The sequence below is a fragment of the Aegilops tauschii genome, chromosome 7, assembly GCF_002575655.3.
Source record: "Aegilops tauschii subsp. strangulata cultivar AL8/78 chromosome 7, Aet v6.0, whole genome shotgun sequence".
In the NCBI taxonomy this organism is placed as follows: domain Eukaryota; kingdom Viridiplantae; phylum Streptophyta; class Magnoliopsida; order Poales; family Poaceae; genus Aegilops; species Aegilops tauschii.
In genome coordinates, this window is record NC_053041.3 from 604,111,624 (window position 1) to 604,136,016 (window position 24,393).

The following is a 24,393-nucleotide window of genomic DNA, read 5'->3' on the forward strand; positions in this document are numbered from 1 at the left end:
AAAACATGATAAACATCACATGCAATCAAATAGTGACATGATATGGCCAATATCATTTTGCTCCTTTGATCTCCATCTTCGGGGCACCATGATCATCTTCGTCACCGGCATGACACCATGATCTCCATCATCATGATCTCCATCATTGTGTCTTCATGAAGTTGTCACGCCAACGATTACTTCTACTTACATGGCTAATGCGTTTAGCAATAAAGTAAAGTAATTTACATGGCGTTATTCAATGACACGCAGGTCATACAAAAATTAAAGACAACTCCTATGGCTCCTGCCGGTTGTCATACTCATCGACATGCAAGTCGTGATTCCTATTACAAGAATATGATCAATCTCATACATCACAAATATCATTCATCACATCTTCTGGCCATATCACATCACATAGCACATGCTGCAAAAACAAGTTAGACTTCCTCTAATTGTTGTTGCCCGAGATTCGATCGTCGGTATCCCAATACCTTGTTCAATCTCGTTACCGGCAAGTCTCTTTACTCATACCGTAATGCATGATCCCATGACTAACGCCTTAGTCACATTGAGCTCATTATGATGATGCATTACCGAGTGGGCCCAGAGATACCTCTCCGTCATACGGAGTGACAAATCCCAGTCTCGATCCGTGCCAACCCAACAGATACTTTCGGAGATACCCGTAGTGTACCTTTATAGTCACCCAGTTACGTTGTGACGTTTGGCACACCCGAAGTACTCCTACGGTATCCGGGAGTTGCACGATCTCATGGTCTAAGGAGAAGATACTTGACATTGGAAAAGCTCTAGCAAACGAACTACACGATCTTTGAGCTATGCTTAGGATTGGGTCTTGTCCATCACATCATTCTCCTAATGATGTGATCCCGTTATCAATGACATCCAATGTCCATAATCAGGAAACCATGACTATCTGTTGATCAACGAGCTAGTCAACTAGAGGCTTACTAGGGACACGTTGTGGTCTATGTATTCACACATGCATTACGATTTCCGGATAACACAATTATAGCATGAACAATAGACAATTACCATGAACAAAGAAATATAATAATAACCATTTATTATTGCCTCTAGGGCATATTTCCAACAGTTATTAGCTAATTTATATTGTTTATTTCAAAATAGTTGACAACTTATTTTCATTGACAGCTTATTTTGATTGTTCAAACAATGTGCGGAACATGGTAGACAAAACCTACTACACCGATGGCTCTGAGTTAACTTATAAGGAGAAAACTCATCTGGTCGGATTTTGTGCTGATCTTGAGAATTACAATATCTATTGTAAAACTCCTCCACATTATGGTCAATACGTGCCACTAGTGTACGTGTTGAACTACGGTAACTACTATGGAGATACCCTGGTAAGATTTCTTAATATTACGACATCCGTGCATATTTTGCATACTTCTAAAACTAGTACATCATTGCTAACTATGAAGTTATTACTATGTTTTTCAACAGATAATCCCAGAGGATTGTGTGCCTCATTTGATGTATCAGAATGGTAGGCTTGATGTTTTGAACATACAACCAGGTCATCCTACGAATCTCAACTGTCCATACCGGATTTCTAAAAGAAGTGGAGACATGCAAATCAAAGAATGGAAAAAATGTATGGAAAGTCGCAAGGAGGTTCTTGGAAGCAAAAGGAAGCGAAGCGCAAGAATTGGAGACAGGATGATCTCCATTCTCCATAATGGAGAGTCAGGGTCTATATTGTTTTATGCTATTTTACCTTAAAGAGGGTATTTCGGTCCTACCTAATACTGATGATCATGTGCTAAAAACAATTAAGTAGGGTTGGTTCGATGACTATGAGGATGATGATCGTATGACTTGTTATTAATAACGAGTAGAAGTTGTATGATGATGATTAGTAGGACTTGTTATTATATATGATGATGCATGATGCGTGCATGAAGAGTTATTATATATCAGCGGGTGAAATGAACATGGATTGGATTGAAGTGAAGGCAACATGCATGTGGTGCATGTCGAAAGTAGTACAATCCAAACTTGATCAAGTTAGGATTAGTATTACTTTCGACATGCACCACATGTTGCCTTCACTTCAATCTAAGCCATGTTTAGGCATAGCAGTACGTAGCGTTGGTAAACCAAGCACGGAGATATAAGAGAGGACACTTCTCTCTAATAGCTACCTAATAACAATCTAAATTAACCCCCAAAACCCCTAAATCAGCCCCTTTAAAAAAACAAAAAACCTCAGCTCCAGCCAGATGCTGACGCGTGGATGCCTATTGGTTCCGGTTGGTGTCACCAACTAGGACCAAAGGCCCCCCGTCCTGGGCTGGCCGCAGCGGCCACGTGAAGGACCTTCTGTCCCGGTTCATGTAAGAACCGGAACTAAAAGCCAAGGGCATTAGTAACGACTTTTTAGTCCCGGTTCACAAACCGAAACAGAAGGCCCTCACAGACCGGGATAATAGGCCCTTTTTCTACTAGTGCGTCGCCGGAGCGCGAGTCCCCCATGATGCTCCGAGAACTTAGGGAGGAAGACGAACTGCCACGGCACGTAACCAGTTGAGTAGTGGGTCTTTTGATCCGGATCGGATACGGTGCCCTCCAGCTTTGTTTTGGGGCAGAGCCGGCGTCCTCCTCTGCCGAGCAGCAGAGCAAAGCATCTCCCGGCAAACGTGTGCTTGGAGTAGAATGCTGCTGTTTTTTTTTTTTGGAGCGAGAGTAGACTGCTGGTGGGCCGCTCGGCAAGCATGGCCCGTTCTGCTTGCCCGATCCGTTCTGCAGGCCCATACGCGACCCAAGTAGAGTGGGCGCACCATGAAGCAGGAAAGAAGGGGTAAAGTTCCTCGCCGCCGGCGGCCACCGTGCGCGAGAAAGGAGACGCCGTCCGCCCTGAGCTCCCCTCCTCCCTGCCGGTGCTCCCGGTGCCCGCCGCCGTCTCTGCCCGGCTTCCCTGTCACGGTGGCCGAGCCGCTCGCTTCCTTTCCCCACAGGTCGCGGGCCACGGCCTCCTCCTCTACGGATGATTGATTTGGTATGCCCTGCTCTTGCTCTGAAGATCACTGCTTGGATGCTAGTGGAATCGATTTCATTTTGTCCATGTCAAAATTATTAGGACGAGAGGTAAGATGAGCTTGCGAATTTCAAGGTGATTGGGGCTTTGCTAGGCACAAGTGCCAGATCTTGTTGGAATCTGTCCATCTGGTACGAGCTTAGTGATAGATTGGCGAATCATTGTGTGCATCGTCTTGTGTTTAATACTGTAGAACTTTGCACAACTGACTTTTAAAAGAGGATTTCGACCGAGCAACCGTCACATGTGAATCGAATTTTGTGATGGGTGGCTATTGTTAATTAGTGCGTTCTTGGTCTGTAGATATGGACTGCTAGGAGAGGATGGCTGCTCGTCAGATATGCTGCTCAACTTTTGAGATGACAACAATACCGGACTTGATGCGATGATATCTATGTAAAACAATCCTGGGCTTTATGTTTATGCAAAACAATTTTGGTTGCACACTGGTTGATTCTGGAATCGGACCCCCGTGTGGAGCCTGTACGTCCTATGTGTTTTTGTAGCTTCTTCACCAAGTCTCGCCAAACAGCATTATACAAACTCATTTCCAGCCTTGGCTAACTCCAATCCTGTGTGTGTTTGTTTGTTAATTTACAGTTGTACTGAACTGTAGCAAAGCAGGGGATCATTTGTGTGAGTTGTACTGAACCGTGGCAAAGATGAGCCCTTTGTCTTTTCTTGTTGTAGCTTCATACATACACCATCTTGACCTTAAAGTTAAACTCACTAGTATATGCTTTTGCCAAAGCATTTCTCTTTTACCTTTTTTCAGGGTTTCTCAAGCAATTATGTTTTGTTGGTTGCTTAATTATGAAGTGGCTATAGCTATATTGGAAAACTCCTATGCTTCATCACTTCTTTTTTATCCAAAATCTCTGGCACTTAAACTCTGTTTTTCCACATAAAAACTGTATATTATACACCCACTATGATTCTTACTGGATGCTATGAACCACTCTCACTCTTGACTTCACTTCCATTTTGTGCAGTTGGACTGAAGCATTGATGACCCTCGAATCATAATTCGGGTTCTCCTTGTTCTTCTAACCACCCTGACAATGCAACATCTTGCTCAAAGCTTTTATTTCTACTTTTCTTTTCTTTTCACACACTCCTTGTGCCAAAGGTGTTGATGTGAATGCCGACAAACAAGCCCAAATTGATTTGTTTGATCTTAAGATAGTTAGTTTTATCTTATGGCTCTTTAAATAGTTTACCAGATATTGATATACATGAAAAAATATTCTGGACTTGATGGATATGTCCAGCAAGTTCTTTGTGTTTGTACTTTGTATGTACACTTAGGCTGACACTGGGTGTGGTGGACTGTGTCATCCTTTGTGTTTTTGTAGCTCATGTAGAGCAAGTTCCCACACAACAATATACAAGAGAATATGGATTTCCGGTGGTACATTGAGTTGTTTCACTGGTGGCTAGTAAAATACCACTACAAACATGTTACAGGCGGATGTTTTTCCAGGGTTGCCAAGCTGGGTCCCTAGGTTGTTCAGCTTAACATACGATGTAATTCATCTCTGTAGGAATCAATTCAGTTGACGATTGGTGTAGATGGCTGCTCTGATTGGGCACTTGGAAGTTGGGAAACATGGGTAAATTTCAATTTGGCTTTCAAACTGGGGTATGATATAGATCGTAATTGCCCATGTCATCATGATGTTAGTTAATTTTCAGTGCCAATTGTTTGCACTTCTCTACTGTGTGATTATCATTTTCCTGGCCCTGTTGTCAGTGCAATACTTTGATTCGGTCAAACAGGTTCAGTGTGTGGATATTATTACGTAGTTTCTCTTCAGATAGAGGTTTATGCTGTTTCATTACAATTCATGGTGTCTTGTCCTATCAAAGTAGAGTACTAGCTGCAGGATTGTGTAAGTTTAACGTCCATTAACTGTAGTGTATGTGCACAATAAATGGATAATTTTCCCTGCAATCGTGAAAACTTCCGCTTGATATGCATTGCTGCTATCATGTGGACAGTGCGGAGAACTTGTAGTGGCACTTGTTTTGACAATAGGATGCCTTCTGGTCCCACAATTGCCATATACTCTATTTGCCAGTGGATTGAATGCTGAAATGATTTGCAGGAACAAAAGTTGCTCCAGGTCCAGGATGGTCCCTGACAAGGCGAAAAAACAGAGCAGTTCTAGATTCATGAAGATGGTGGCCTTGGAGGTTTTCTGAAGAGCTAAAGGATGGAAAACAGTTGGGATAAAAGTAGCTTTGGTGCCTGCACCGGTAGTATATGATGCTAGCTTTTGCTGTCTTAGCTGCTGGATTTTGATGATTTTGCAAGCTTGATGTGATTATGCAAACTGTTAGGATCTGAGTCTAAACTCCAGCACCTTTTCTTGCCTTTTTTTTGGCTTTCGTTGTGTTTTTAGTTCAGCATTGTACTCTGTCATGTTTCGTTAATTCAGCTGGGTGCAAGGCCTCTGTATAATGATAATAATAAAATATAAGATTTCTTTTTGTATAAAAAAGAGTTTATGCTTTCAATTATTATATTATCAATTCTTGCTTCTTCTCATGCTTTACCGTCAGTAGATTACTTGACGTTTAAGAGAGCATTTGAGAGCTTTTCATCAACTGTCAAGTTTACTGTGGTGTTTTGTTTCCTAGGTATCACAGTAGCAGCAGAATATTATTCGAGCAGTTAGTTGGTTGAACTTGTGCAGTGATTATTGTTGTGCCTGGTGGATGAGAAAATTATATTTTAATCAGAAGGGCTTGTTACATAAGTAGAGGCTTCATATAACATGTTGTTTGTTGTTTCATTTCCTGCTTATGTCTCAGACTTGGTGATGGTTGATTCAGTTGATCGATATCTCGTATTTTTTCAAATATCAATGTATGAATGTATTAATTAGGTTCTCAATATATATTTGCTACAGGTATGGCTGTAGTCTACACTTCTTCAGATGTATACATACTTTTTTTTAGGTTATGCTTATGCTTAACCACACTGATTATTTTGCTTCAAAAAAGCTGCCTGCTGCCGTATTAACACTTAGGGGTAACTTGAATAAGGGCAATTCCATGACTTCACAAATTGTAAAGAGGTGAGCCTTCAACTTCTGTTTTTTGAAACAGGTGATATTATACATATTCAGTTTCTTTTTTACTTCAGCACATCAATGCGATGTTTATTAATGCTCCTAATTCTTCTACCCTATTGCAGTTACTGAAGGGAACCCGCACGCTTCCATCCCATGACCCCTAAAACTGTCGGTGAGCCATCACTTTCTGAGTGTTGTTCGACTTTTTTTCTCAAAATCCTCAGCCAGTAATAGATTTACCCTGTTTGATGTTTCAGACTATTGCTAATGGTTCTGGAGCTTCAAATTTAGTTTGCTCTTTCTTTGGAATGGAATTAATGTAAGAAGCTTAATTAATTTCTCGACAAGCTATTCCTGAGTTTTTTTGTTAGAACATCATCATGTCTGCGTCTGCCTTATGGGTCCTCTAGTAACTAGTTAAACACTTTGATGGATGCAGACAAGCATTTCCCAAGTTTGGAACCAGAAGATTCTTTTCAAGCAGACATCATAGAGTCAAACACATATGCCTATCAGAAACTGGAAAAGGCTCCTGAGTTTTAGGTTAGGTGATTGAGCCGTCTGTTTGCGCAAGTGAAGTAGGTTGCATATGTATATGATTGAGGTACCTGAGGTCTTGACTCCCTATCAAAAGGTTTTGTCATGGAGCAAACTGGGCGCTTTTTATCTCATCTAGAAAGTGACCTAAATCTCATAGAGTTATGATATAAACTTCCTATACCAACTCTGCTCATGCCGATTTGCTGAGTCAGCAAGCTATGGTCGAACAGTGGCACAACAATCTGTCAAAATAAATTCAGGTCATTATACTAGGTTGACATGATATTGATATTATTATTTTGCGTGCATAGAAAGAAAAGCCTTCAGTTTAAGAAAAAAACTCTGCTAAAATTATTTTCAAATTTGTGGAGGACATTTTAGTTTTTTTTACAGGGATGTTTTAGGTTTACTTGGTGCTCTTTTTCTGTAGCACTTGTTGGTGCCCAGTACAATCCCTTTGTCACAGAATCTTTCTGCTTAGCTGCTCACAACTGTTGCAATAATGTTGCTAAAATAAGTAGGAGGGCTAGGTTCTTCGCAAATAGGGAAACCATTATTGCATAGGAGCGGCTTTGGTTCCTTGTCAGTTTGGATAGTTTAAATTGGCAAAAGAATGACCTATTGCAGTGTAGCCTTGTACATTCACTTTTCTTTGTTAACTCCAGATCCACAATATCCTTCGTTTATTCTGCAACAGCAAGTTGGCAACATCTTTGACCAACTAATTTTCGGTTCTACAGCGACCATTTTCATTATGTAGGCATATGGCACACTGCACAGTTAATTAATAACAAATATCAAGCAGCATCACGCCTTGTCTTAGATTCTTCTACCGAATCCGACTGCATAGATTAATTATTGGCTGCTTAATCTACTATTATATTCCTTGTCATCACAAGGCACGCGCTGGTCCATGATTAAGGCCCATTTACAAACTGTGTATCTTTCAATCAGCTGCTGGTCCCAGCGCGGAAAGGTAAAATAAACATATCGATGGATCCCATTATAAGGTTTCAGATGGTTTACAAATGCACTGATTTTGTCTTCTCTACTTGTTCCTGCTGCAAGAGATTGCTCTGTTTCCGCCCATTGTCCTTGGTCCTCCATCTTACATGCAGTTGCTTAAACTTTTCTGTTCCATTTCATTATGCACGATAAATTTCTGTTCCGTTTCAAAAAAAGCTTTCATACTTATACCGAATTTGGTTTGTTCGTGTGCATTCATTCAATCCTGTAAAGGATCCATGGAAGGCTACTAGACGAAAAGATAAGCAATTTGTTTTGGCATACCGAGGTAATTAATATCATAGTCCATATGTTTTTTCAATCTCCTCAGGTTTGATCATCAGTTCTTTGTTGGGGTACAGCTTGTATGACATGCGTGGCCCGACATAACTTGCAATGCGGGACATGACAAAAGCGGCAACCAAACAAGCTCTTTCTAAAACCAAGGGAAAGGCTCCACACGGTACTGCCAAACGAAACACCTTTTTACAGTGCTGCATATTTGACTAATGACCCACTTTGCCAATCATCTTTCTTTTCTCTCTCTTAGCTGAAAGGGGTCTGCATGCCTTGATTTATGGAGTAAAAGCGCTCTTGTGGGAGAATCTGCAGGGCGTGAATCTGTTTACGTGGGAAAAAGACACCCTAAAGTATGTTTTACAAATAGCCGTTTCGACGTACGTTGCCTTGTCGCCTGCTGCCAGTAGTCGGTCAAACGTCGCTTTTGTGGACGACGCGATGCCTGCTTTCCGTAGTGATTTTCCGTTAGAAAAGGTTGGTGTAGGAGCGAGTAGTATGTGTCAAACATCATGTGAGGATTCTGAAATATTTTAGCGAAAAATGAAGTTCCATGGAGAGCACATGTTTTTCGACTGCCTTACATGAAGATCTAGCTCAAAATACTGTTGGATTTTCTGACATTCTAATAGCTAGCTACCCTAACACTACTGCACCTTGGTCCACACTATGGCTGATATAATTCTCCAAGTGTGCCCTTGTAACGAGTGCCTAGCTCTGGCTGTTGTGGACTAGACTACCCAGAGCCTTTGGATTTACGCCGACCCGTAAATAATTCCGCACGCTGACACTGTAACTTGCTTGCAAGTTGGAATGCACGACGCTAGCTACATTTTGGTTCACCTCACTCACTATGAAATTGCTAGTACCTCCGGTGCTTAGGGAGAGCACTTAAATTCCCCTTTCTTAGGCTTCACTTTACCACCGGAAACCATACATTGCTTGAAGTATGCGCGCCATCTAGTCAATGGATTGTCTTTGTTGTCTCGGTGTCCACTGAAAGCGCTCGAGCAGCTGTACTAGATTAAGAGGGATACGCTAGGATTTGTGAGACTAAGAGGGGGACAGGGCATAGGAAAGCAGGAAAGGAACCTCCACAGCCATCAGCCATGCACACACGCGGCGACGTGGTTCCAGTTCATGGATAGATGTGAGGAAGACTGTTTGGTCCAATGGGGGCAAAGGGGAAACAAAAGATCGAGGATCAAGCGACTGCTCTCACACGCCGTAGTTCGATTCTCACCGCCGCTGCCTCATTTTTTTGACTGGTCAACTGTCAGAGAGGAGGTGATTAAGCGTCTTCGCGCGTTAGCCGCCCCCAGCAAGATTATCAAAAGGAGCGAGTTAAGTAGTAGTTTTAGGCCCTCATGAGCTACATAGTCTACAAATGTGTGCATTGTCCCCTGTAAGAATCTTGAAGGGGGTAGCCTGATTGTCCTTGATCCCATGTGAAGCTCCTCGCTTTATTCCATATGCACCACTGATTACTGTGCGCTCACAGAGGGAACGAGATCACGAGCCTTGATCTCCTGCAGTGGTGGTACGTACGGTTTTTGCGCGCGTTGTGCGTTATCGACAGAAAGGAAAAGCGCACGTGAAACCTGGTGTCTCTTTTAGTAGTACATTTTCCACCAAATTCTGGAGGTTCTTCTGTAGTTGTGGCTGGACTGTTAATTTGGTACTCCATCACATCGGTGTGGGTTTTGGCAGTACGGGTGTATTGCCACAATGTCACCAGCTGGTGCAATTGCAACCAGTAGAAATGAGAATATAGTATTGGCAATTTGGCATAATATACACCTGAGTCGGATAAGACTAAGAGTCCTTTGAGGCTGCAGAAGATTAGTTGCTATCATGTGCGTAGGATAAGATCAGATGTCTCTGCTGGTGCAGAAGATAGTTATCCTCTTCTTGAGCCTTTGTTCTAAAAAAATAGTTATCCTCTCTTTCTTTTTTATCCAAGGAGAGGCCTCCCCCTCCGATTTCTAACTATCAGATGTCTCCATTTGGTCTTTTACAGAGAGATAGTTATCCTCTTGGTATGGCAATATGCTTATTTTCCTTAATTCCAACTACGCAGCACATTGTGAGGATCATTGCTGTCGACTGAGTGACAAGCTTGTTTCTCATCATTGTTGTTTTTGGTTATAAAAACATGTTTCTTGGTCTTCCGTTCATTCTGTTTATAAATCCAACTTCCATGTAATTTTAGACTGACCCCCAATGTTTCTGTGCAGGTAGCCACTACAGTTTCCAAATTCCAATGCTCGCGTGTTAGTCGTTCCCAAGATTTTACAACCCCGAGTATGTACTCTACCGCATTTTCCGAAAATTCTTCTCCTCATTCACCTGATGTCCCCACACTTGTTCAATATGTTTCCGTGAAGTTAGACATACAGTACTTCTCAAAAACCCATAACGCAACTGACCAAATAACTAGAAGTAAAGAAGACATACAGTACTTTTCGAATGCTCATACTGTAGCTGACACACCAGAGAACTAGAAGAATAACCTGGATTAGAAATTCCGATGATACACGAGTGTTCTCCGCTACAGCCTACAGGACCTTGTCAGGAAGCAAAAAAGAATAGCAACAGAAGAATGCATCGCATTCATCATACATCGTTCCCATGCAAATGCATGCAGCAGCAGCCAAAATTTTGATCAGTTCCATGTTAGTCCCTCTCCATCCTCCTCCTAGGCCTATCACCCAATTTCAGCTACAGCTAGCTACTCTACTAGCTAGGCAGTCAGTGATGGATCACCTACTACTCCATGCCAAACAGATAGTTGTAGTACTGAGGAGCCGTCGCGCTGGCGGCCGGGTTGCTCGTCGTCACCCAGGTGCCATTGTTGCCGGTGGAGCCCTCGTACCCCCCGCCGGCTGACGCCGCTGATCCGGACACCATGGAGGCATAAGGAATGTTGCTGGCGTAGCTGTTGCTCTGCCTGCTGCCGTCGCCGTGCCCTGTTGCGCCGGTGGCGCCCCACACGGTGGCGCCGCCGCCGCTGGGGTTGTTGGTGCCGCTCATGCCCATCGTGAAGTCCACGTTCACGCCGGAGCCGTAGGTGTCGAACGCCGAGGCGGGGAACTGCTGCTGCTGCAGGTGCTGTTGTTGCTGCTGCTGGTAGTGCAAGGCGAGGAGGGACCAGTAGTCCTTCTCCGCCGGGGGCAGCATGTCTGGGGATGCCACGTTCGGTGCGGGCAGCGATAGGACGTCTGGCTGGAACTTGGAGGCGCGGGCGGCCGCCCCGGCGCCGATGGGCAGGTCGCTGTTGAGGATGCTCTCGACGTCGTAGCGGCTCATGTCGAAGTTGGTCACCGCGTTGAGCCCGCGGAACTTGATCGCCGCAATGTCGTATGCCTCCGCCGCCTCCTCCTGCGTGCCTGTTGTGCGGACAGACGGTCAGATAATTGTACCACATTGTTTGTTTTTGCCAAACATCGTAAATTAATCACCAGTGACTTAATTAATTTAGTAATGCACTGAGCCCTGTGGTGGTGGCACATGAAACGGCAAAAAATGGCAATGTGGGATCAAGAAGACTCACTGAAAGTTCCCAGGTACAGGTCCTTGTTTCCGGCCACCCTGCCGATCCTTGCCTGCCACCGGCCGTGCTGATGATGCCTGCCATCAAATATACAAAACAAATCTCGATCGTTACGAACATTTGACTAAAAGATGAAGACATTTGCGTGTCCTTTCTAATTCATATATTCAAAGTCCAGACTAGTACCACATTTTGTTTTGGCAATGCTCATTCAGGTGAAACAATCGTTAATTACCTTGTTACTCCTCTGTAGATGGATGCCCCTCGCGAGAAGCCGCTGCTCTTCCTGTGTGAGGAACACGCATTGAGGTCAACATGCATGTGTGAGAGCTCGGCCCAAGTAAAGCAGATCATATGCAAAAGCTGTGCGGACTGGCCATGCGTGCGTGCACGCGTACGGCAAGTGTGTACGTGGAGAAGATGAACAGGACGCGCAAGTCAGCAAGCCCTGTGAATCTGGCAATCTGGGTGGTCGCCGGCCAAGTGCTCACCTGCGAAGCGACGCGATGAACTCCTGCCGCGTCATCGACTTCATCTCCTCCAGCTCCTTCTCGTAGTTGGACACCTTTTGGATAGCAAAGAGGCTCAGCGATCAGCATCCGGCCTGATGTATATGGAGTTGCCAATCAATGCCGATCTCTTGCCGGAGTCGGTCACTCACCGGGAAGTTTGTCGTGGTGGTCGGGCCCCAGTACTTCAGGGCGGCCATGTCATAGGCCCTCGCCGCCTTCTCCTCCTTGTCATAGCCTCCTGCATTTCCCCCAAAATTTCTAATGTAAGACTCAAATGCTTGTGTTTCCAAATCATGAACCAGATGGCATCGATGAAGATGTGTAAAATGATTGGATGTGGCTTGCGATTGACATACCTAAATAGACTGATGATGATCATTTATCACCAATGCACCAACGAGTTGAGAAATTTGTGGGAGAAAAGCAAAGAGAAAACATGTTAGTGATGATAATTTATATGTGTGTTTTTGCAGGATTATTGGACAAAGCATGCATGATGCGTGTACCTTGGCGGCCTTTGCGGCTTTGGCCCTCCCGGCGGCAGCTGTTGTCCCACAGGTGCGCCTCGTACCTCCCCGTCCACCGGTGCCTGCATAGTGCACATTATGCATTACTTCCACAAACACCAAGAGATCGGTTAACAAAAAGAAACTTAATTGAATCAGAAAAGTGCCAGCAGTTCACTCCGGTGCATGCAATAGATGTTTAGCTAGTAGTACTAATTAAGAAGTAAGAAACATCCTACCCAACTAGCTAGTGTGTTCTTCTTTCCTCTCGATAGGAAGAAGATGATGCATGCATGTGATTAGCAAGTATATATCCCTACCTGGTGACGCCACGGTAGATGGAGGTCCGCTGGCCAAATGTCTCGGCGGGCCTCCTCGCCTGATCGGACTCGGCAACCTCCATCGTCGCCGCCGCGACGGTCACCGCGCCAGAGTTCTGATCCGTCATCCCGTCGTGCGCCGGATACCGGTGTAAGAAACCCGCGGCGATGCTGCCCAGCTCGCCGTGGTCCACCACAGCCGTCGATCCCGTCCCAGCGCTGCCGACGCAGCCGAGGAAGTCCTCCATCTTAGGCGCCTCATCCACCGGCGCCTCATCTCCTACAAACATACACCGTTAGTCACAACTCACAAGGTAGGACGCATGTGTAGCTAGCCTGCTCACTAGTACGCATGATCGATATAGTGATAGGGGTGTTGGCCTCCTTACCGGCGATCTGGTGGGCGGAGGAGGAGCTGGAGAGGGCCTCGAGGAGGCCGTGGTGGTAGTTGTTGGAGAGGGAGAAGGAGAGCCAGTGGTGAGCGGGGTGGGTAGCGGAGCTCATGTCCATATCCATGGCGGCCGCGTGCCTTGATAGAAGTCTAAGCTAGAAGAAGGGTAGCACCGGTGCAAGGAGGGGAATGGGACTCTCTGCAGGGAATAGTCAAAGTCCGGTATAAATAGAGAAGGTCTAAACAGTGCAAAGCTCCGGCCGGTCGCTTGAGCTTGCTTGTTTGAACTGTGCACTGTTCACACCCTCCCTCTCTCTAGAGAGGATGTGAATGCGTCCAAGGAAACCACTCGTCCAAGTAGAGAGCTTGCACACGGGCCAAGGAAGGAGAGATTAATTAGAGAGAGTGATTTGTGGAGTAGTTTAATGCATGGTAGCCTCTCGCTTTGCGAGAATCCAAAGGGGCGTGAGGGGGGTGGTAATGGTGGTCGACAACGTGGAGGCGTTCCATGGGGTGGTATGGGCGGTCTCCTTGACCGGAATGGCGGCCGCTGTTCCCCCGCATGCAGCCCCCCGCCATAGCCGCGCGCGCTAGCTAGCCATGCAACTTTTCTTTTCTCCCTCTCCTTTTTGTTTGCTCTCTACGCCAAACCCGTGGAGCATAGCTGGAGGAGGGTGTGGGTGGTGGTGCCGTTGCTTTTCTCCACTCTGATGAGTGTTTCACTCGGTCCTTCTCCATGGCGTTTCTCACGCGTGGATTAATTTACTGTGATGTTACATGCGGTCTCATTGCTTAGTTACCGCTAGTGTACAAGACTGATGGAGTGTGATATCTCCTATCCTACTTGAAAAGAATCGTAAGGTTCTGTCGCTCACCTCGTCCTTCGTATAACATTCCCCCTCCACTCTCGTATTTTATTGGCTTACCAGATAAAATCCTACAATTCATTTAGGTTGATAAATCACGGGCATAATTTTAAACAATCATTTAGACAATCACACTAATATAGAAGATAATCATGGGCTAACATACTATGGAATATTTACACCCGTTTCGACGCACGGGCAATTGTCCAGTTTGCTAAAAGGCCCCAACTACCAAGATATATATACACTAGTAGAAAACAGGGCTTAGGTCACAGGGCAGTTTTCACATTAGCCCTGGTTCAGTCACGAATCGGGACTAATGTGAGCATTGGTCCCGGTTCGTGAGCCCAGGGGGCCGGCCGGGGCCTCGTGGGCATTGGTCCCGGTTCGTATGGACCCTTTGGTCCCGGTTGGTGGTACAAACCGGGACCAATGGGCCACGCTCCTGGCCCACCACTCTTTAGTCCCGGTTCATACCACAAACCGGGACTAAAGGGCTGGTCCTAGTTGCGGCCAGTGTTTAGTCCCACCTCGCCAACCGAAGGGCGCTCACACCAGTTTATAAGTCCGTCCCTCTATGCCTTGTTGAGCTTCTATTAAAGTGAAAATAGAAGCCCTTATACAGAAAATTTGACTTAAATTCATAGTAAATTTCATAAAAATTTAGTATGAATTTAGGTTGAATTTTCTCTATAAGTGCATCTATGTTCATTTTTTATATTTATAAAATAAATAAACCTTAATAAAATAAATAAACCTTAAGAAAATAAATAAAACTAAATAAACCTTAATAAAATAAAATAAAATAAAATAAACTATAGTAACTACAATAAATAAACCTTAATTAATTAAGTAAAAATAGCAGCAAGTAAAATAAATAAAAATAGCAGCAGTAAAATAAATAAAAATAAAATAATTAAAGTAAAAGACATAAGTAATTAGAAATAAAATAAATAAGTTTTTTGTTGTAAGTATAAAAGAAAACCTTTTCAGAGTTCATTTGAAATGCTTTTCAATTTTAGGGTCTTATAGCTCAAAATAATTAGTAAATGCATGAAAAATAACAAATGAAGTCAGAAAGGATTGACAAATGATGATGTGGCTTTGAATGGTGCATTTTGAACACACAAAAAGTCAGGAGTTCAAATAAGTTTTAAAAAATGAAATCCCTTTGTAACAGACGAGTTTCCGGATGAAATCCTGATACTTTGAAAGAGATTGTCCGTTTTGTACACGAAGTGCATCCAGTTTTTGCCGTAACCCTCTCAACTTTCTTGCACATGCTATTTGGATGAAATGATGATATCATGCCAACTTTCAACCTTTTCAGAGTTCATTTGAAATGCTTTTCAATTTTAGGGTCTTATAGCTCAAAATAATTAGTAAATGCATGAAAAATAACAAATGAAGTCAGAAAGGATTGAAAAATGATGATGTGGCTTTGAATGGTGCATTTTGAACACACAAAAAGTCAGGAGTTCAAATAAGGTTTAAAAAATGAAATCCCTTTGTAACACACGAGTTTCCGGATGAAATCCTGATACTTTGAAAGAGATTGTCCGTTTTGTACACGAAGTGCATCCAGTTTTTGCCGTAACCCTCTCAACTTTCTTGCACATGCTATGTGGATGAAATGATGATATCATGCCAACTTTCAACCTTTTCAGAGTTCATTTGAAATGCTTTTCAATTTTAGGGTCTTATAGCTCAAAATAATTAGTAAATGCATGAAAAATAACAAATGAAGTCAGAAAGGATTGAAAAATGATGATGCGGCTTTGAATGGTGCATTTTGAACACACAAAAAGTCAGGAGTTCAAATAAGGTTTAAAAAATGAAATCCCTTTGTAACAGACGAGTTTCCGGATGAAATCCTGATACTTTGAAAGAGATTGTCCGTTTTGTACACGAAGTGCATCCAGTTTTTGCCGTAACCCTCTCAACTTTCTTGCACATGCTATGTGGATGAAATGATGATATCATGCCAACTTTCAACCTTTTCAGAGTTCATTTGAAATGCTTTTCAATTTTAGGGTCTTATAGCTCAAAATAATTAGTAAATGCATGAGAAATAACAAATGAAGTCAGAAAGGATTGAAAAATGATGATGCGGCTTTGAATGGTGCATTTTGAACACACAAAAAGTCAGGAGTTCAAATAAGGTTTAAAAAATGAAATCCCTTTGTAACACACGAGTTTCCGGATGAAATCCTGATACTTTGAAAGAGATTGTCCGTTTTGTACACGAAGTGCATCCAGTTTTTGCCGTAACCCTCTCAACTTTCTTGCACATGCTATGTGGATGAAATGATGATATCATGCCAACTTTCAACCTTTTCAGAGTTCATTTGAAATGCTTTTCAATTTTAGGGTCTTATAGCTCAAAATAATTAGTAAATGCATGAAAAATAACAAATGAAGTCAGAAAGGATTGAAAAATGATGATGTGGCTTTGAATGGTGCATTTTGAACACACAAAAAGTCAGGAGTTCAAATAAGGTTTAAAAAATGAAATCCCTTTGTAACACACGAGTTTCCGGATGAAATCCTGATACTTTGAAAGAGATTGTCCGTTTTGTACACGAAGTGCATCCAGTTTTTGCCGTAACCCTCTCAACTTTCTTGCACATGCTATGTGGATGAAATGATGATATCATGCCAACTTTCAACCTTTTCAGAGTTCATTTGAAATGCTTTTTAATTTTAGGGTCTTATAGTTCAAAATAATTAGTAAATGCATGAAAAATAACAAATGAAGTCAGAAAGGATTGAAAAATGATGATGTGGCTTTGAATGGTGCATTTTGAACACACAAAAAGTCAGGAGTTCAAATTAGGTTTAAAAAATGAAATCCCTTTATAACACACGAGTTTCCGGATGAAATTTAAACTATTCAAATTTGGAAACTAATGGATTAACAGAAAGTTTATAATTATTCTGAGCTAAAAGCAAAAAGAATAAAAAAATAAAGCAAAAATCAAAAGAAAATAAATAATTCAAAAAACAAAAAATACTGGAAAAAATAAAAAAAATGCCGCCTAATGGGCCACACAGCCTGCATACGACTAAAAACCCATCTGCACATGGGCCAGGATGCAGGCCCGCAGGCCCAATAGGCCCAACATGGCAATGACAAAGGTAGGCATGTATAATGCCTGCATATTAGATTGGAGTTCAGCACCTGAGCTGCAGCGCAGCTTATAAACAGGTGCTGAGCTCTCTCAGCTAGCGAGGTGGGACTAAACTTCCCACCGCACCGCACCAGCACATTAGTCCCGGTTGGTGGCTCCAACCGGAACCAATGCTCCCCTTTGGTCCCGGTTGGTGCCACCAACCGGGACCAAAGCCCTCTGCTTCCCGCCCTTTGCGCTGGTGAAAAGAGGCCTTTAGTCCCGGTTGGTGGCACCAACCGGGACCAAAGGGTGGGTATTGGTTCCGGTTGGAGCCACCAACCGGGACCAAAGCCTTTGCTATATAAGTAGCACTTTGGAAATTTTCTGATTTCCAACCGGGACCAAAGCCTTTGCTATATAAGTAGCACTTTGCCCGACGACGCCGCGAGCTCGATCTACGCCGCCAGGCTGCCCCGTCGTCGTCGCCGTCGCCCGTGCCCCCGAGCCCACGCCATCGCCCGTCGCCGTCGTCCTCCGCCCCCCCCCGGCCGCCGTCGCCGTCGGCCTCCGCCGCGTGCCGCCGAGCCGTCGCCCCGTATACGTCACCGTCGCCGCCCTCCACCCCCGGCCCGCCGCGGTCGCCGTCGCCCTCCGCCACCCTGTGAGCGCCGCCCCGATCCCCTCCTCCTCCCTGTAATGGCCGCCACCGCTGCCGCCGCGCCCTCTAGCTATAGTACTGTACGTAGTTTAATTTAGATTTGTAATTTAGTTGTATTAATTTGGATGTGTAGTTAGATGTGTAGTTAATTTAGTTGTTGTAATTTAGATGTATTAATTTAGATGTGTAGTTTAGATTTTTCATATTTAAAAGTCATTTATGTATGTTCATATTTAGAAGAAAAAGAAGGAGAGACAAAAGGAAAATAAGAAGAGGAAGAAGGAGAAGAAGAAGAATAAGAAGAAGAGGAGAGGAAGTAGAGGAGAAATAAATAAGAAGATGAAAAAGAAGAAGAAAAAGAGTAGAAGAAGAAGAAGAAATAGAGGAGAAGAAGAAATAGAATAATATATTATTCTATTTTTTCTTCTTCTCCTCTATTCCTTCTTCTTCTCCTCTTTTTTTCTTTTTTTCTTCGATCTCCTCCTCTATTCCTTTCTTCTTCTCCTCTTTTTTTTCGTCTTCTTCCTCTTCTTATTTTTTATCGGGTATGTCGTTGTCGATATATGTACCCCCCTCCCCGATAACTTTTAGTAAGTACTACTTAGAAAGTGTTTAATAGAACTAGTTAGAAAAATAATAGAACTAGTTAAACTAGCTAGTTTATTTGTAGTAAGTACTACTTTATTCTATTTATAGTAAGGAAATTAATAGAACTAGTTTGTTTTTTTAGTTAAAGCAATTATTCCCGCATCGACGTCGACGATGCCTATCCCGCATCCTCGTCGTCGACTCGGCGGAGGAGGCCGGCTTGATCAGAGGGGACATGCCCGGGACTGGGCTCCGCCGGGCTGGTTTTGGGAGGTGCTACCTTCCGGTGGGCGTAGGTTGGTGAGGAACCAGCCCGTCGTTGACCCGATCCTTGTTTGGTGGCGCTCGCGTGGGCCAGTGACGGTGCCGAGGCTTCCGGACACCGCGGAGGAGGTACGTCACCATGTCAGCGAGGAGGACCAGCACGTCCGTCGCTACATGGTTGCGTTGGAGGGCAGGTTCGACAATACCTGGCAGGTTCTTCAGGGATCTCACTGGAGCTATGATCCTGTGATGGTTCTGTCCCTTTGGGTGTCCACCGCCTGCGCTGATACCCGTCGGGCGCTACTGTTCTAGCTGTACTAGCGATGCTATATGTATGATAGTATTCGAGGTGTATTAGTGATAATATTCGGCGATGTACGGACGCATGGAGATGATGTAGTTTTGCTTATAATTGAATGCATCCTAATTTGAATACTACTTTATTTTGTGATTTGATTTTGCTTATTGAATGCTCAAAGTGGAAAACTACTCCGATCCTACTTTGAATGCTAAAATTGGAGAGCACTATGATTAGTTGATAGCTTATAGGGTTTTTGTTTTCGCAGAAATCTAGGAGCCCCCCGGCCCCTCCCCCGCCGTCGTCCCCGTCACCGCCCCCTCCGACATCGAGGTGAGACCAGCCAAATCCTCTTTTAGAAAGATAATTAAACGATATTTCGGGTTGACTGTAAGTCTGTCGAGTCTCCACCATATATGAGAGGACGAAGAATCCCGACTGTTGTCGTGGGGGTAGCTTCTCCTTCGTTCCCGTGTGCTAGACAATTTGGTGTAATGCACTCGAGAACGAAAGGAGGAGCTACCATCACCGACGGTCGCAAATGTCAGAGAGGAATCAGTGAGGGAGAGTTCCACCATATATATATGAGAGGACGAAGAATCCCGATTGTTGTCGTGGGGGTCGCTTCTCCTTTGTTCCCGTGTGCTAGCTAGACATTTTGGTGTAATGCACACGGGGACAAAGGGAGGAGCGACCATCACCAACGGTCGAATGTATACACCACGTGAGCTGAGAGTTTTCAAGAAAAGACTCGACAAACCGATAATCAACCCGTGATGAATAATAATGATCTAACTTAGGTTTTTTAGTACATATATTTAATTGTAGATGTTTAATATTTGAATTATATATGAACATAGGAAATGTCGTACTCGGACGACGAAAGTCTCCCGGGGGAGTGCGACTGGTGCCACGACGACCGAGGTCAGTGCGACAGGCCTCACCTGGACGAAGATCGGCGCTTCAGTATTAAGCTGGAGGAGACGTTCGATGTTGAAACGGTACGCAACGACGACAAGTGTTATTTTTTCGTAATTAAGCACGACTTCAACTATTTCAACGTGTACTTTTCATCTTTTACAATTCGGCTAGCAGTACGTAGCGTTGGTAAACCAAGCACGGAGATATAAGAGAGGACACTTCTCTCTAATAGCTACCTAATAACAACCTAAATTAACCCCAAACCCCCCCTTTCAAAAAAAAACAAAAACCTCAGCTCCTGCCAGGTGCTGACGCGTGGATGCCTATTGGTCCCGGTTGGTGGCACCAACCAGGACCAAAGGCCCTCCTGCCTGGGCTCCCCGCACCGGCCACGTGGACGGCCTTTAGTCCCGGTTCGTGTAAGAACCGGGACTAAAGGGCTAGGGCATTAGTAACGACCCTTTAGTCCCGGTTCCTGAACCGGGACTAAAGGCCCTTATGAACCGGGGTAAAAACCCCTTTTCCTACTAGTGATAATGAATTTTTTGATCCTCGATATATCTAGCGATGGTTCTTCTCAATGGGCATAGTGGATGTGCAGTGTGTTGCGGCTTAACATATACTATGATGCATTAGGAGTCAATTTTAGAATAAAGAAGTTGCGATTTTAACTTAAAGCAATTATTACCAATTTCACTTGGTAGATTACGTATATCTAAATCTTTTCTTTGCTTTATTCTCGCTTGAAAATTGGCACAAGCAGGCTGGACTCGCAAATTGCCAGGTTTGCAAAGTTGATATGTTTTATGGGTGGTTGGTTGGTGGACTCTCGTCCGCGGCCGTGTTAAACAAGACAAATACTGGCAAAATCATGAGAATGTAAGTCAATGTTGTCAAAGCTACACCAGCAGCCCAACTCTTGGAAATTGGAATCCATCAACTAAATTTCTTCTACGAACATGACAAGGGGACTCTCAAGCTATGCATGGTGCAACAATATGAACCCAAAATTATGTAGTATACCGTTTAAAAATTTTAATTATGTATTTTTGACCCTTAAACAAAACACCTTCAAAAATCCATGCATGAGTGTATGGAATGCTATTAAGTGACAACCCGTGAAAATTCATCAAATATATGACTACGTATGCCACGTGCAAGAGTGATAGAGGAAATTCATTTACCTTTGGTCTTTTTTTGGAAAGTATATGATCATATTGTTTGATCGGTCATTTTTTTATTTGGGTACTTTATAGCATATTCTCCACAATCATGAATCCTTCAAAATTACTGAGAACCTCAGAACATGAAACTTCCCTCCTTAACCCGGTTATCCAGGACCATCCACATTTTTGAAGTCTTGATAAGTTTTAGAAACATCTTTTAAATTCCATCATTTTAACTGCAGTCAACGTCTATATTGTTTTCCTTTGCATGTTTCCACTAAAGTGTGTGTTTCAGTTGTAATGTGTGTTTTCTATTGCATTACATGCATCTTAGAGAAAACCACTCTAAGGTTTACTAAACATTCACTCCTTCTCCATGGCGTCTATCACGCGTAGATTAATTACCATGATCTTGTTTACGGCCTAGTACTTGCTTAGCTACTGCTACTTTCTGAATAGTTTGGATTGCTTACCACATGTATCACATGGTTTAGTTGGTGCTACTTTCTGAATAGTTTGGATTGCTTACCACATGAACCACATGGTTTAGTTACTGCTCTTGGAGTGATATGTACTACGTAGTATATCACTGGTGTAAAGCCCGCGCTTTGCTGCCGGTATTATTAGATGTTTTTAGTGAGTTTAGCTTTAAGATACTATATAGTCCAAAAATTCCATTTCTTTTAGTAAGTATATATAACTACTAGCAAAGTTCAAATATTATTAAAGTATATAAACAAACAGAAATGCTCAATTTTGGCATGTTTGGTTTTTTGTACACAGTTAAGGGAATTTCAATAGTTGCATCATTTGGGAAGTCACGAGCCGGGTTTTATAACGTGTTAATCTAACCGTTATTGTGCTCTTTTCAATTGTTTTAAAATATGTCTTTTCACGAAGATACATCTTTTCACCAAGGGGCATGTCTTTCCACAAAGAGACATCCTTTCATCAAGGGTGTGTCTTTTAAACAGAGGACATGATTGTTTATAAGCCCCGACTGCCAAGATGTTGTGTTCATATATGCTGCATTAGGATTCAATTTTAGAATAAAGAAGGATTTGTGTAATTTTGCATTAAAGCAATTATTTAAATATATCTAAATCATTTCTATGTGTTTGTTTTCACCTGAAAATTGCAACGGGCAGGTTGGACTCACGAATTGTCTGGTTTGCCAAGTTGATATGTTTTATGGGCGGCCGACTAGTGGACTCTCGAATGCGGCAGTGTTAAACACAGGAGCAGAATCATGAGGATGGAGGTCAATAATGTTGTCAACACTACAACAACAAACCAACTCTTGGAAATTGTAATTCGTCAACTAAATTTCTTCTAGGAACACAACAAGGGAACTCTCAAGCCATGCATGGTGCAATAATTTGAACCTTGAATTATGTATAATACCTTCTTAATTTTTATGTTATGTATATTGGACCCTTCAACTAAACTAACCTTAAAAAAAATTCATGCATGTAACTAAGGAGTGCTATTAAGGTGGTGTTTGGTTCTCTAGTCCCAAAAAAGCCCCCCCCCCCCCTGTTTGGTTTGCTAGGGACTTTTAGGGACTTTTTTTAGTCCCAACACAAAAAAGTCCCTGGAACCAAACACCCCCTAAGTGATAACCGCAAAAATTCATCAAATATATGACTATATATTCCATGTGCAAAAGTTATAAAGGAAATTCACTTACCTTTTGTTTTTTTAATGGAAAATATATTATCATATTGCTTGATGGATTTTTTTTAATTGGGCTCTTTTTGGCATCCTTCACACTCACGAGTTCTCTCAAAATTACTGAGAAACCTTATAACTTGAAACTCCCCTCCTTAACCCCGGTCATCTAGGCCCATCTCACATCTTTGAAGTCTTGGATAAGTTTAAAAATACATATGAACTTGAAATATTGTCCAGGAATGTGAAAAACATCAACCAAATATGATAATTTATTTTACATCAAAGGTGATAGAGATATTATTTAGCTCTTGATATTTATGCACACCACATAGATAGTCGTGTTTTCTTTTAAGGAATTGTGCGCGTTATACACTTCTATGGTTCATCACATATACATCAATGAATATCTTCGCATCCATGCAAAACCATTATTTAGAACAATTACAAGGCTATGCTTAAAGTTAGGCTTCTGCTTATTTACTGGAGTAATGGTTTTCTCTACTGCATTTTGCACGTTTCAATTACATCATTTCAATTGCATTGAACGTCTATTTTGTTTTTGCATGTTTCCACTAAAGTTTGCGTTTTAGTTGTATTGTTGTGCTTTTTGTTGCATTACATGCATCTTAGAGAAAACCTCTCTAAGGTTTACTAAACATTTACTAAAGAAATCAATCCTTAATTTTTTAAAAGGTTTTAGAAATGTTGGTATTTTTAAACATCAAGTACAATGTAGATGCAAACATATGCCACACCGCCATATGCACACACTCACACGACGTCTACTAAAGATCGGGTCGCGAATCTTCAAAAATTGAGGAAGTCATCATGATTTTTGTTGCCTCTTAGTGGAAAAAAATGTCCCATCTTAATGAGAGACACAACCACCACCATCCAATCACAGGTTGGTTCTCACAGAGTTCGGGGTTTAATAGGGACAACTTCATGGTCCAAAGTTATAATTTTTTGATAAAGGGTCAAGGGTCAGGCCCTCTTTGGATTTAAGGAATTTCGTAGCAAAATTTGAATGTTTCATCCATAGGAATATTTCTATGAAAACCCCTTGTATCATAGGAATGGGTTCATTAAATTCCTATGGAACCCATCTCTATACCCTTCATTCCATAGGAATCTATATAAACATGAGGTCAAACCTCATTTTATTTTTCCTTTGTGAAGTCCTTTGCACCTGTACTCTTATCTCTCTCTACCCTCTCTTCCCATTCCTCTAAAATTCCCGTGTCCATTTCACGTGCACCATCCAAGACACGCCTTATAAAATTTATGTGTCTTGAAATCATGTAGGAATTCGACCTTTTTTGCGGTTGAAGATTTTCACGGGTCAGCCGCCGCCTCCCCAAAACTAGGGTTCTTTGCCTCCACCGGCGCCGCGCCGGTCCGCCCCGTCTCCGGTGGCCTTAGGGCCATGGAGGCGAAGTGGATCTCGGCCCTTGCCGGTGGGAGGGCTCCGTTTTCATATCTTTTTTCAAGCTTTGTTAGGGTTTGTGTCCTGCTCAGGAAGGCGAGACGGCGGCGGCTCTCTGAAGATGGAATAAAGGTCTTCCCGTCTA

General features: G+C 42.8%; 1 protein-coding gene and 1 long non-coding RNA gene across 2 annotated transcripts; one reads left to right on the forward strand and one right to left on the reverse strand.

The window, feature by feature from the left end:
- Positions 1 to 2,737: 2,737 nt before the first annotated feature.
- On the forward strand, positions 2,738 to 12,492 carry LOC120968314 (uncharacterized). Its single transcript, XR_006666567.2, has 7 exons — positions 2,738 to 3,031; positions 5,179 to 6,322; positions 6,408 to 6,469; positions 6,590 to 7,984; positions 8,058 to 8,158; positions 10,230 to 10,296; positions 11,799 to 12,492. It is a non-coding gene; the product is annotated as an uncharacterized lncRNA (long non-coding RNA).
- LOC109769191 (AP2-like ethylene-responsive transcription factor AIL5) lies at positions 10,494 to 13,579 on the reverse strand. The gene is made up of 8 exons (XM_073505380.1): positions 13,273 to 13,579; positions 12,884 to 13,163; positions 12,564 to 12,646; positions 12,207 to 12,295; positions 12,037 to 12,110; positions 11,781 to 11,831; positions 11,546 to 11,622; positions 10,494 to 11,381 (listed from the first exon to the last, which is right to left on the reverse strand). Exons 1-8 carry the CDS (start codon positions 13,397 to 13,399, stop codon positions 10,762 to 10,764), a joined length of 1,401 nt encoding a protein of 466 aa, XP_073361481.1. The 5' UTR covers positions 13,400 to 13,579; the 3' UTR covers positions 10,494 to 10,761.
- Between the last annotated feature and the right edge of the window lie 10,814 nt (positions 13,580 to 24,393).

What these genes read in the sequence shown, in the direction of transcription:
- LOC109769191 (XM_073505380.1), bottom strand. Translation starts at nt 13,399, where the DNA reads ATGGATATGGACATGAGCTCCGCTACCCACCCCGCTCACCACTGGCTC. An exon ending in CTCCGCCCACCAGATCGCCG is followed by an intron (nt 13,164 to 13,272) that starts GTAAGGAGGCCA and finishes GTATGTTTGTAG; the next exon opens with GAGATGAGGCGCCGGTGGAT. An exon ending in TTCATCGCGTCGCTTCGCAG is followed by an intron (nt 11,832 to 12,036) that starts GTGAGCACTTGG and finishes TTCCTCACACAG; the next exon opens with GAAGAGCAGCGGCTTCTCGC.